The sequence below is a fragment of the Sinocyclocheilus grahami genome, unplaced genomic scaffold, assembly GCF_001515645.1.
Source record: "Sinocyclocheilus grahami isolate Dianchi unplaced genomic scaffold, SAMN03320097.WGS_v1.1 scaffold2042.1, whole genome shotgun sequence".
Classification (NCBI taxonomy): Eukaryota; Metazoa; Chordata; class Actinopteri; order Cypriniformes; family Cyprinidae; genus Sinocyclocheilus; species Sinocyclocheilus grahami.
The window spans coordinates 82,228-96,590 of NW_015507221.1; the positions used below are offsets into that span (position 1 = coordinate 82,228).

At 38.1% G+C, this 14,363-nt stretch overlaps 1 protein-coding gene across 1 annotated transcript; it reads left to right on the plus strand.

The window, feature by feature from the left end:
- Nucleotides 1-356: 356 nt before the first annotated feature.
- On the plus strand, nucleotides 357-10,631 carry LOC107573820 (zinc finger protein 501-like). Its single transcript, XM_016260273.1, has 3 exons — nucleotides 357-438; nucleotides 1,957-2,170; nucleotides 8,940-10,631. The coding sequence occupies exons 2-3, from the start codon at nucleotides 2,002-2,004 to the stop codon at nucleotides 9,965-9,967; spliced, it is 1,197 nt and encodes a 398-aa protein (XP_016115759.1). The 5' UTR covers nucleotides 357-438; nucleotides 1,957-2,001; the 3' UTR covers nucleotides 9,968-10,631.
- The last annotated feature ends 3,732 nt before the right edge of the window (nucleotides 10,632-14,363 follow it).

A 14,363-nucleotide genomic window follows, 5' to 3' on the forward strand; every position in this document is an offset into this window, starting at 1 on the left:
GGAGGATATTGTCGGCCCCTCAGACACAGCACTGATATCAAGCCCCCTTTCGTCCAGTTGTAAGTATTTAGTTATTTTAAATCTTTTATAATAGGAAGATCAGGAAACTGGAATGTATCCCCTATTGAGAATATCACAAATCACTTCACACTTGCTTACATTTGGATATAAGACAAAATCTTTTGAAAAAAATGTATGTATATATATATATATATCAGTGGCATTGATAGCGCTGGGAATCTGTGATTTATTCTTTGAGTCAATCCTTTATCTTATCATTTGAAGGTCTTTTTTTGTGTGTGAATTTCTTCTTTGTTTTACCGTCTGAACGGGACTTTTATTTTGGTGTGGTGACGTGACGTCATAAGGCTGCGCCTCCAGCGTCTGAGATTCTGCTGAAGAAAGGTTTGTTTTACAACAAACAGAACAACAGAAAAGGTGCGTCTCATTTTCTATTTCAGATACATTTTGTTCTTTTGAACTTTCTATTTATCAAGGAACCCTGAAAGGTGTTGTACACTGATGATAGTTTGTGAGGCTGGGGAAGGCTTAGCTTCTTAGACCTCTAATGATTTTAATCAAAGGCTGCCTGCATGTTAACAAACCCCCAGAATTTGTAAACTAGGTTGTCTGTGAAATAAATGTAATTGTTTTGTAATTTTTATATTGTCATATTTTTAAATACTTTATTTTAGGTTTTAGTAATTAAAATTTTGTTACATAGCAAAGTTTATTTTGTGTAATTTATTTGTAATATAAAAGTACAAAATGTTGGGCCAAATTGTGCAGCCCTACAAAGAAGCACAACAAACCTGGGGCCGGATTCACAAAACATTCTTAAAGGGGTCATATGATGCGATTTCAGTTGTTCCTTTCTCTTTGGAGTGTTACAAGCTCTTGGTGCATAAAGAAGATCTGTAAAGTTGCAAAGACTAAAGTCTCAAATCCATAGAGATATTCTTTATAAAAGTTAAGAGTCAGCCACACTTTCCCGTAACAACATTGAAAGCTCAGCCAAGATGAAGGAACAGCTGATCATAGCTGTACAGGGATAGCCATTTTTAAATAAATTTAGTAGTGAGCTACTGCAGGCGTTTTTTAGTGCTGCTAATCCATTTATCCTTTGCTGAAACTTCCGCGCGTCTTCATGGAGAGCGCAGGTCATGGTTGCTTAGCAACGGCAGCGCCCGAACGCTTTGGATAAAAGCAGAAAGCAGCGCGCCTAGCATTTTCAACGCGTTTTTAGGCGCGACGTGAACAGCCCCTAAGTTATAATAATCAGTAATTATGTCCCCACTGGATGCAACAAATGCCTCGTTTATAATGGGTTTTAATGTTTTTGTCTCGTCGCTCCGGCCGGACAGGGCAGCACAGTATGGTGAGGGGCGTAACATTTCCGTCACACGCTTGAGGTATTCGGCCAATCACAACGCACTGGATAGCTGGCCAATCACAGCACACCTCGCTTTTCAGACCGATGAGCTTTGTAAAAATCGATGCGTTTCAGAAAGGCGGGGCATAGAGGAGAAACAATAATGTACAGTATGTGGAAAATAATGTGTTTTTTGAACCTTAAACCGCATAAACACATTTCATTACACCAAATACACAAAATAATGTTCTTTTTAGCAGCATCATATGACCCCTTTAATGAAGAAATTTCTTCTTAACTGCCATTTTCTTATTTTTTAACTTAAGAAAAAGTTAAGAATATTTTGTATTTCCAAAAATTCTTGTTGCTCTTTGTTTTTCCCCTATTTGATTAAAAAAAAAACAACAACAAAAAAAAACATTTTAACAAGAAAAATCACAATTAGATTTATTTCTCCCAAAATCATGCAGCTCTACTCTGACTCTGACTGACTCCCTTACTAGTGTGCTGACTACTGAAGTAGGGAGCTGATTGAGACGCACACAGAGATCTATCTGTTAATTATTCTGATCTTAAACACACAGATAAACTCCTGCTGAAGCTGAGATCCTCGAGACACTGTTATAAAGATGGCTTTTATTAAAGAGGAGAGTGAAGACATGAAGATTGAAGAACCATTCAAACATGAAGATACTGAGGAACAACAAACAAATATACTGTTTATTAAAGAGGAGAGTGAAGATGTGAAAATTGAAGAAGATTTCAGAGTCGAACGTGAAGATACTGAGGAACAATCAGGTTGGTTTCATTCTCAAAGTCTTCCTTCAGTCATTCTGTGTCATGCATCTCTTTATCTGTTATTTGTCTCACAACAGAATCAATGACGTAATTAATTTATTTAGGAAGAATTATAAGGAAATAGCCAAACAAAACAACTATTTTGTGTAACATTAACCCTCTGGGGTCTGAGGTGATTTTGAGGCCCTTGAGCTGGTGCAGGTATCTGATCACTAAAAAACAAAAAAACATCTGTGAGCATGTTAATATCAAGAGCATCTGTATATATATATATATATATATATATATAGATTTTGTATTCAAAGACTCACGCATGCTTTGTATTATCGTAAAAAGCACATTTTATATCAGAGAAACAAATGATTGTTTAGGACGTTAATCATCTATAGAAATATATTTATAAAATCTATTTGTGAGCAGAGTATTAATAATAAACATGGTCTAAACTAGGGCTGTGCGATATTGAAGAAAAATGTGATATGCGATATCTTGTTAAAAATGCGATATTCGATATGCGATACTATATTGCTTAAAGTGTGTATAATTTAAAAATGAAAATTATATAACCAATTTGTTTTCACATTCTTTCTTGGAAAATAAAGAATCACTACAACTTCTGAAAGTGACCAGCAGTGTTTTAGCATTACTTAAAAAGTAATGTCACAAATCAGGAAATGTAATTTAACATCAGTGTGAACATACAAACAAACAAATGAATGACTCATTTTATATCATTGTAACTTTGCTTTCCACACACTTTAAGTACTTCTTCATACCACAGCAAACACTATAGTCTGAGAAAGTTCAAACATGATTAAAGGCAAGTGAACAGTCAGTAAAAAAAAAGAAATACACAATTTACAAGCATAGATAAAATAAACAGTAGCATTCGGGTACAGAAATGTAATAATTAAGTGTAAAATAACACTGCATAGTGTTCACTGTATGAATTAAATTTAGATTAATCTTTGTTATAGCTGTTTTGTTGTTTGATTAACATTAGTGACATATTCAGCAGCAGGTATTTATAGGCTGCTGTCCCTTTAAATCCCACTGCACGGATCCAGTATAATCTGATTGCTTTCTCAGCTGTTTACATTCATTTAAAACCTAACGGACTGCGTTTACGAGAATGATCGTCGAGACGGGTACTATTGACATAATTCTGTGTGTAGGTGTCTGTTCAAACATGAGGAGGAGATGCGAAAGACGAATTAACTCGGTCTGAAACACATCTCTCTGTGTGCGCGCGCTTCAGGTGTGAGTCAGACAGCAAGACGAGATGGCAAAGAGTTGTTTTCTGCAACTTATTGCACTTAACTCAAGCAATTCTCTGCTATATGTGTCGAACTAAAACTTTGACCTTTTGCAACATTTTGATTTAAGTAGCCTATTACTAAAATGATTCAGATATCGCACGCCATTGCGACATGCATATTGCGATATTTCGATATATCGTGCAGCCCTAGTCTAAACATTCTTAGACTCGTAGCATTCATCATGCACTCATATTACTTTTATATCGTATTGTTTTAAATTATAGCGCATGAAAACATCATAGCGTCGTAAAAAATATGTTTCACTCGATTTCAAACATCGCATCTTGTTTTTTTTTCCGAGGTAATTCCTGGGTTATTCCTCTCGGCGCGTCTATTTTCCGAGGTTATTCCTGGGTTATTCCTCTCGGCGAGTCTATTTTCCGAGGTAAATCAATTCCTGGGTTATTCCTCTCTGCGGGTCTATTTTCCGAGGTAATTCCTGGGTTATTCCTCTCTGCGGGTCTATTTTCCGAGGTAATTCCTGGGTTATTCCTCTCGGTGTGTCTATTTTCCGAGGTAATTCCTGGGTTATTCCTCTCGGCGCGTCTATTTTCCGAGGTTATTCCTGGGTTATTCCTCTCGGCGCGTCTATTTTCCGAGGTTATTCCTGGGTTATTCCTCTCGGCGCGTCTATTTTCCGAGGTAATTCCTGGGTTATTCCTCTCGGCGCGTCTATTTTCCGAGGTAATTCCTGGGTTATTCCTCTCGGTGTGTCTATTTTCCGAGGTAATTCCTGGGTTATTCCTCTCTGCGGGTCTATTTTCCGAGGTAATTCCTGGGTTATTCCTCTCTGCGGGTCTATTTTCCGAGGTAATTCCTGGGTTATTCCTCTCTGCGGGTCTATTTTCCGAGGTAATTCCTGGGTTATTCCTCTCTGCGGGTCTATTTTCCGAGGTAATTCCTGGGTTATTCCTCTCTGCGGGTCTATTTTCCGAGGTAATTCCTGGGTTATTCCTCTCTGCGGGTCTATTTTCCGAGGTAATTCCTGGGTTATTCCTCTCTGCGGGTCTATTTTCCGAGGTAATTCCTGGGTTATTCCTCTCTGCGGGTCTATTTTCCGAGGTAATTCCTGGGTTATTCCTCTCTGCGGGTCTATTTTCCGAGGTAATTCCTGGGTTATTCCTCTCTGCGGGTCTATTTTCCGAGGTAATTCCTGGGTTATTCCTCTCTGCGGGTCTATTTTCCGAGGTAATTCCTGGGTTATTCCTCTCTGCGGGTCTATTTTCCGAGGTAATTCCTGGGTTATTCCTCTCTGCGGGTCTATTTTCCGAGGTAATTCCTGGGTTATTCCTCTCTGCGGGTCTATTTTCCGAGGTAATTCCTGGGTTATTCCTCTCTGCGGGTCTATTTTCCGAGGTAATTCCTGGGTTATTCCTCTCTGCGGGTCTATTTTCCGAGGTAATTCCTGGGTTATTCCTCTCTGCGGGTCTATTTTCCGAGGTAATTCCTGGGTTATTCCTCTCTGCGGGTCTATTTTCCGAGGTAATTCCTGGGTTATTCCTCTCTGCGGGTCTATTTTCCGAGGTAATTCCTGGGTTATTCCTCTCTGCGGGTCTATTTTCCGAGGTAATTCCTGGGTTATTCCTCTCTGCGGGTCTATTTTCCGAGGTAATTCCTGGGTTATTCCTCTCTGCGGGTCTATTTTCCGAGGTAATTCCTGGGTTATTCCTCTCTGCGGGTCTATTTTCCGAGGTAATTCCTGGGTTATTCCTCTCTGCGGGTCTATTTTCCGAGGTAATTCCTGGGTTATTCCTCTCTGCGGGTCTATTTTCCGAGGTAATTCCTGGGTTATTCCTCTCTGCGGGTCTATTTTCCGAGGTAATTCCTGGGTTATTCCTCTCTGCGGGTCTATTTTCCGAGGTAATTCCTGGGTTATTCCTCTCTGCGGGTCTATTTTCCGAGGTAATTCCTGGGTTATTCCTCTCTGCGGGTCTATTTTCCGAGGTAATTCCTGGGTTATTCCTCTCTGCGGGTCTATTTTCCGAGGTAATTCCTGGGTTATTCCTCTCTGCGGGTCTATTTTCCGAGGTAATTCCTGGGTTATTCCTCTCTGCGGGTCTATTTTCCGAGGTAATTCCTGGGTTATTCCTCTCTGCGGGTCTATTTTCCGAGGTAATTCCTGGGTTATTCCTCTCTGCGGGTCTATTTTCCGAGGTAATTCCTGGGTTATTCCTCTCTGCGGGTCTATTTTCCGAGGTAATTCCTGGGTTATTCCTCTCTGCGGGTCTATTTTCCGAGGTAATTCCTGGGTTATTCCTCTCTGCGGGTCTATTTTCCGAGGTAATTCCTGGGTTATTCCTCTCTGCGGGTCTATTTTCCGAGTCTCGGCGCGTCTATTTTCCGAGGTAAATCCTGGGTTATTCCTCTCGGCGCGTCTATTTTCCGAGGTAAATCCTGGGTTATTCCTCTCGGCGCGTCTATTTTCCGAGGTAAATCCTTATTTTTTCCCCACTGTAAAACAAAACAAAAAACTGTGAATACCAGAAATAACCCATGTGTATTTGCACTCCAGGTTGCACCAATATCATTGCTACAGCTCGTAGAGATAGTGAAGAATTTACACAAACGTTAGGGCTAAAAGCAGGAGTGCCCAATCCTGATTTTGGGGATCTATCTTTCTACAGAGTACAGTGCCAGTCTTGCTCCAACACACCTGCCTGTAATTATCAAGTGTTCCTCAACCAGTGCTGGCTTCAACTTAGGTCAACTTAATATAACATCTTATTATGTGGATATCAAGTGTGCAGCCCTTAATCCTACCCCTCAAATTCGCAGGATAAGACAAGTTCAGTTTGGGTTGAGACCTGTGGCTCATCATCTATTAATATTATTGGGGGTCCCACAAGGATTGATTCTGGGTCCAACTCTTTTTTTCATTGTAAATGTTGCCCCTGGGGTTCATTTTTAAGAAATATAGAGCTATCATTTTTATGCTGATGATCTTCAATTGTATCTTTCCATAGAGCATGATGCCTGTTCATCTTTCTTCTATTTGACATTAGTTAGACTGACGTCAAAGGGTGGTTGGCTAAAAATTGTCTTCAACTCTGAGGATAAGAGTCAGTATGACAAAAGAAAATGGTTGATAGTCCATAAGTCCTTGATTAGCTGGTTCAAGTGTGTTTGATCATGGTGGGAGCTAAACTCTGCACTTCCTGAGATTGACACCCCTGGTGTCAGGGAAACTCACCCCAAAATTACAGGCACAAAGCATTGCATTCAATTAGTCAAGGAATTTTAAATTTTTTGGAATAATGATTCAAAAGTAAAACTGTATAATTAATCATATCTTTATATGGATTCGTGTCTGTGAATATTAAAGCTCAAAAAGGTTGCTATTGAAATCTTAAGTCTGTATGTTCTGTTTGTCTGTGTGAATGAGCACCACAGTTTCGGCATGTGTGATGCTTGTGGTGTTTTCGGCGTCTATGTTTCACTATATTAGGTCATGAACACCTGAACTTCATCTGCAGAGCTGATATGAGAGTCACTTCATGAACATTTCACAGTTTCATTTGTTGGGCTACAAAAAAAACACAACTGTTTTGCTGCAGCGGAGACTAGAAAACCATTATACTAAAATGTATGTGATATAACGCATACTCATAATTGACAAATAATAATAACAAAAAAATGTGTCTTTTAGATGTTTTTTGGAAAATGGCTAAAGACTCAGCTGCTTGAATTGAGAAATGCAGGTCATTCCACCAACTGGAAATAGTCCAGAAAAAGGTCAGTGAGAGTGATTTTGTGACTCTTTGAGATAGCACCACAAGGCATTGTTCATTTGCAGAATGCAAGCTTCTGGAGGGTGTATAAGTCTGAACTAGCTAGTTTAGGTATATTGGTGCAAAGCCAGTGGTTATCCTGTAGGCAAACATCAGTAGCTTGAATTTGATGCAAGCGGCTATTGGCAGTCAGTGCAAACTGATGAAGAGAGGTGTGACGTGAGCTTTCTTCGACTCGTTGAAGACAACTCTAGCTGCCACATTCTGGATCAGTTGCAGAGACTTGATAGTACATGCTGGAAACCCGCTGAGAGAGCATAACAATAGTCCAGTCTGGAGAGAACAAAAGTTTGGACAAGGAGCTGTGTGGCCTTCTATGGTAGGAAGGGTCTTATCTTTATAATGTTGTAAAAGGCAAATCTGCAAGACCAGGCCATAGTAGCAATATGGTATGTAAAGCTTAACTGATCATCAGTCACAACTCCATGGTTCCTGGCTGTCCTGGAAAGAGCTATGGTGGACGAACCTAGCTGTATAGAGTAGTTGTAGTGAATTGCGGGGTTGGATGAGACCATGAGCAGTTCTTTCTTAGCAAGGTTGAGTTGAAGGTGATGGTCCTGCATCTAGTCAGAAATGTCTGTCAGAAAGGCTGCAATTCGAACAGCTACTGTTGGATCATCTGGTTGGAATGAGAAGTAGAGTTGAGTGTCTTCAGCATAGCAGTGATAAGAAAAGCCATGCTTCTGAATAACAGACCCTAATGATGACATGTAGATGGAGAAGAGAAGTGGTCCAAGCACTGAGCCTTGAGGAACCCCAGTAGCAAGAAGTTGTGACTTGATTTTTATTTTTGCATAGCTTGTCAGAAATACGGCTCTGTGTAGTAAATGCTGCTCCATTTGAAAGCAGGTGATGGAAATTTACCACTTATCACATACCTGGCTTTACTGACGAGATGTGCATGACAATCGCATTTGATTAACCGTGCAGCCCTAACGGCATAAAATTCAAAGGAAGTGTTGTTGAGGTTATAAGAGCATGGGCGGTATTTCCATCTTTTGGAAATGAGGAGACACGTACCCCCACCTCTCCCAACCTGTTGTGGGGGGGGGGGGATAAGTTGTCTTTACACTCGTAGGTCTTCACACAAGGAGGGCTAATGCTTCTGCTGACGCTTCTGCGCCACTGAACAAACTCCACCTAAATACAGAGCTAACTCACTTGAGTGAAAACAGCTGTCCACGCTTTTCTAATTAGCACAGCAAAGCCTATAGTGTGCAGTTGTCTCGAAATCTAAACTAAATGTGGTACAGTTTGCTACTCAAGCACAAATATTCAGTTAGCAACAAGTCTTTTTGTAAATTCTAATTACAGCTAATGGTAAACAACATGCCCAATCAGCATAAACTTTTAAATAAAATAAGAGTTAAATGTATTAATCCTCCTAACTATCAGATATTTATTCTAAATTACGGAAACTGAAAACTGGTATTAAGCAAAACACTGACATGCTCTTGTCGTGTCCACTGACAGATCGCTTTATTTTGTATTTGTTGGTATTTGGGACGTGTCCTAGAGAAAGCAAAGACTTAAGGACACAAGGTTCTGAGATTACAGGTTACACTTTCTTCAGATCTAGCATACATGTTGTTGGATTTGATGTTTATCTTGCTTTGTGCCAATAAACTGGTCTTAACTTATTTTTGTTTCTTTTCACCTTAGACCTGACGGCGCTGAAAGAGAAGAGTCGAGAACTGAATGAAACCGAAGAAAAAAATCAGACTGAGAAATGTCATGATGATATGGCTGGGGAAAAATCTTTTAGTTACTCTCAGACTCTTAATAGAGAAACTACACAGCCTAAAGTCCAGATGAGAGTTCACACTGAAGATAGATCTTCCACCTGTCAACACTGTGGAAAGAGTTTCAGTGGAAAACAAAGCCTTACAAGCCACTTACGAATCCACAAACACAAACCTTATACCTGCAAACAGTGTGGGAAGTGTTTCAAACTAAAAAGATGTGTTAAGACTCACATGAGAATTCACACTGGAGACAATCCTCACACCTGCAAACTGTGTGGGAAGAGTTGCACATCAAATGCTCGTCTGATGTCTCACATGATCGTTCACACTGGAGAGAAGCCTCACACCTGCAAACTGTGTGGGAAGGGATTCACAGAAAATAGCCATCTGATGATTCACATGAGAGTTCACACCGGAGAGAAGCCTCACACCTGCGAACTGTGTGGAAAGAGTTTCAAACGGAAAATAAGCCTTAAGCATCACATGAATATTCACTCAAGAGAGAAATATTTTAGATGTCATGTGTGTGAAACAAGTTTTGCTGACAGGAGTCACCTTAAGAATCATGTACAAAATCACATTGGGGAGAGGCCTGGCATGTGCCATCACTGTGGAAAAAGTTTCACAATCAAAAAATATCTTCAGTCTCACATAAAAATTCACACTGGAGAGAAGCCTTTCACCTGCCCTCAGTGTGGAAAGAGCTTCATGTTTAAAGGAAAACTTAAGGTGCACATAAAAATTCACACTGGAGAGAGGCCTTACAAGTGTCCTCAGTGTGAAAAGAGCTTCACAGTTAAAGGAAGCCTTAAGGAACACATTAGACTTCACACTGGAGAGAAGCCTTACAAGTGTCTTCAGTGTGACATCAGTTTCACATATAACAAAAGCCTGAAACAGCATTTGCAAACTCATTCTGGAAAGAATTCCTCGTTTCCCATGTGACAAAAGGTTTAGAAATAATGCATTCACTCTGGAGAAAGACAGTTCAATTGTGATTGGTGTAATAAAAACAGCAGACTTACAAATATATGAAAAGTCATTTAAATGTGACCCTGTTTGTGTTCTTTGTAAAATAAAATAAAAAGTACCCTTACGTTCCAATGGCCATGTCTCTTTTCAAACATAATACTAGTAGGCCTATTTAAGTGTCTTTCTATGGAAGTATTATTTTATGTAACATATCACAATAGACAAATAATATTGTCTCTTCATTTTAACTGGACTATAATATATCCAATCATGTCTGACAACTTGACTGTTTTCTGAAATTATGATGTATAAATTTGAAGGTGTTTTGGAGATCACCGATTTCTTTGAAAACCGATCTGTTGAACCATTTACACCGATTTGAAACTACACAATCTAAAATAATTTGTTGTCTTGTGCCTTCCTCAGGTGGACAACATTAGTGTAACGTCCTTCATCTCTTATTTCTATTGATATAAATTGCTGACATTTTATAAATTGTTGTAAGCAGCAATCAGGGCATCAGAAATTCATGAAGGTTGGCATGAGTACACTTGAAAGCAGCAATATGTAGGCTACTGCAATAAAAAGAGGCAACCTTTTATTTTAACTGAACAACAATTTATAAAGTTATGTCATGCAACTTGACAAATGTTTGTAATATTATTTGGATATATTAACCTATATATGAAACTATATATAACCTATTTATTAACCTAGATATAGTTACCTATATTAAGGTAACATTTAATGATAATTAAGTTTTTTTTTTTGCATTTTGCATTTTGCTACAAGTCATTATTCTAAACCATTTACACTGATTTCAGTTTATGTGGGTTGATGTGTCATTCACATTGATATTAACAGTTGATCCCTGAGAAATTGGTGAAACAAAAAATCTGCGTACACAATGTCAGTTATCTGATCCCTTCTGAGTATTATATATGTGAACTACAGACATCAGTTGGTACATTTACATGTAAATGATGACAAAAATATATCATAAATAAACAATTTTTATATACTATAAAATATAGTATATGAAAACACACAGCTTTCACCTCTGTAAACATTTACCCCTGTAAGAATTTATTTGTTTTTCAGAGTGATGGAACCTGATAGTGTTTAAAGGAAAACTTAAGGTGCACATAAAAATTCACACTGGAGAGAGGCCTTACAAGTGTCCTCAGTGTGAAAAGAGCTTCACAGTTAAAGGAAGCCTTAAGGAACACATTAGACTTCACACTGGAGAGAAGCCTTACAAGTGTCTTCAGTGTGACATCAGTTTCACATATAACAAAAGCCTGAAACAGCATTTGCAAACTCATTCTGGAAAGAATTCCTCGTTTCCCATGTGACAAAAGGTTTAGAAATAATGCATTCACTCTGGAGAAAGACAGTTCAATTGTGATTGGTGTAATAAAAACAGCAGACTTACAAATATATGAAAAGTCATTTAAATGTGACCCTGTTTGTGTTCTTTGTAAAATAAAATAAAAAGTACCCTTACGTTCCAATGGCCATGTCTCTTTTCAAACATAATACTAGTAGGCCTATTTAAGTGTCTTTCTATGGAAGTATTATTTTATGTAACATATCACAATAGACAAATAATATTGTCTCTTCATTTTAACTGGACTATAATATATCCAATCATGTCTGACAACTTGACTGTTTTCTGAAATTATGATGTATAAATTTGAAGGTGTTTTGGAGATCACCGATTTCTTTGAAAACCGATCTGTTGAACCATTTACACCGATTTGAAACTACACAATCTAAAATAATTTGTTGTCTTGTGCCTTCCTCAGGTGGACAACATTAGTGTAACGTCCTTCATCTCTTATTTCTATTGATATAAATTGCTGACATTTTATAAATTGTTGTAAGCAGCAATCAGGGCATCAGAAATTCATGAAGGTTGGCATGAGTACACTTGAAAGCAGCAATATGTAGGCTACTGCAATAAAAAGAGGCAACCTTTTATTTTAACTGAACAACAATTTATAAAGTTATGTCATGCAACTTGACAAATGTTTGTAATATTATTTGGATATATTAACCTATATATGAAACTATATATAACCTATTTATTAACCTAGATATAGTTACCTATATTAAGGTAACATTTAATGATAATTAAGTTTTTTAAGCAGCAATATGTAGGCTACTGCAATAAAAAGAGGCAACCTTTTATTTTAACTGAACAACAATTTATAAAGTTATGTCATGCAACTTGACAAATGTTTGTAATATTATTTGGATATATTAACCTATATATGAAACTATATATAACCTATTTATTAACCTAGATATAGTTACCTATATTAAGGTAACATTTAATGATAATTAAGTTTTTTATTTTGCATTTTGCTACAAGTCATTATTCTAAACCATTTACACTGATTTCAGTTTATGTGGGTTGATGTGTCATTCACATTGATATTAACAGTTGATCCCTGAGAAATTGGTGAAACAAAAAATCTGCGTACACAATGTCAGTTATCTGATCCCTTCTGAGTATTATATATGTGAACTACAGACATCAGTTGGTACATTTACATGTAAATGATGACAAAAATATATCATAAATAAACAATTTTTATATACTATAAAATATAGTATATGAAAACACACAGCTTTCACCTCTGTAAACATTTACCCCTGTAAGAATTTATTTGTTTTTCAGAGTGATGGAACCTGATAGATGATTTCTCATCTTGTGTTTCCCACTAGTGGACAACATTAGTACAACATGTTGTAGACCATCGGCCATTTTGAGTGGGCAAAATCTTATTTTCCCATCTCCTCTTAAACCACGTGACTAATTCACACAAATTGTTGCATGTATCTATAGACATTAATAATGACAAAGTTATCAAAATAATTTTAGTCAAACCATTTAGAAAATATACGCTAACATTTTGTAGCCATTGCTCCATGCACTTATCAAACTATATCAAGTCAAGTCAACTTTATTTATGTAGCGCCTTTAACAATACAGATTGTGTCAATGCACTTTACAGTATCAAATAGGAAAATAGTGTGTCAATAATGTAAAATGACAAGATTAAACACTCAATTTTCAGTTAAAGGCAGTTCATCATTGAATTCAGTGATGTCATCATCCAGCTCAGTTCAGTTTAAACAGTATCTGTGCAATCAAGTCGACGATATCGCTGGATATTAAGTGTCCCCAACTAAGCAAGCCAGAGGAACCAAAACTCCATCGGTGACAGAATGGAGAAAAAAAACCTTGGGAGAAACCAGGCTCGGTCGGGGGCCAGTTCTCCTCTGACCAGACGAAACCAGCAGTAATAATGTAATTATTAGGGTTTTAGCCAGGTTTCTGTCAAACAGAGCACATCTAGGTTATGATCAGTGATCGTATCATTTACAAAAAGTGCTTTCGTAGAAAGGGACCTGATATTCAATAAGCCAAGCTTTATCATTTGTTTATTGGTATTACATCTGTTTTTTATTTGTTGAACATCAATTAAATTGTTACGTTTTTTGTATTTTCTAATTCGGGGAACAGACACAGTCTCTATAGCAGGAGTACTCAATAGGCGGACTCCGGTCCGCATCCGGACCCAGACACGGTTAAATCTGGACCGACGCGCCCAAACCAACATGCTAATTTAATCATAATCAAAATTAGTTTTCAATGGAGTTGGGATTCCGCGCTATATATCTTTGAGGCTTCTACTCGGTTTGACTGCTTCATCTATGTCCAATCACAGCAGCTGTAACAGCATCGCTATAGTTATGATGAAGAAATGGGAGAATTTCATGAAGAATGGCATACCACTGCATAATTCACCGGATGGTTTTGTGTGCCAGCCTTGGAGAAAGGTACCTAGAAGTAATGACAACAGTCATGAAACTTCTCAACTATCTGAGAGCATCCTCTGTTCTGCAACATCGTTTGTTGCGCTCATTTCTAATAGAGGTGAATGCAACATTTGATGATTTGCTCCAACAATGTCCGGTGGCTTAGTAAAGGCAAGGTACTGGAGCGGTTTTGGGCACAGCGGAAAGAGCTGGAGACATTTCTGTTGAATCAGAAAAGTGCAAAAGCCAAACCGTTTGTGGATTTCATGAAGAATGAAGAGGAAATGGAAGTTGTTGCTTTTCTAACTGACATTACTTCCCATCTCAATGACCTTAATATGAAGCTCCAGGGCAAAAACAGCACAGTGTGTGACCTCATGTCAGCTGTCCATGCTTTCCAGAGGAAGCTGGAGGTGTTCAAATGTGACTTACAGCAGAACCTGCTTCATTTCCCAAGACTTTTGGATCAGACTGCAGGAAAACATCACCATCACAATTATGCTGAATTCCTGGAAAAGCTGATTAAACATGTCCAAAC

Excerpts from the sequence above, each read along its gene's own strand:
- LOC107573820 (XM_016260273.1), top strand. The coding sequence starts at position 2,002 with ATGGCTTTTATTAAAGAGGAGAGTGAAGACATGAAGATTGAAGAACCA. Across the intron at positions 2,171-8,939 it reads AGATACTGAGGAACAATCAG|ACCTGACGGCGCTGAAAGAG; the intron begins GTTGGTTTCATT and ends TTTTCACCTTAG.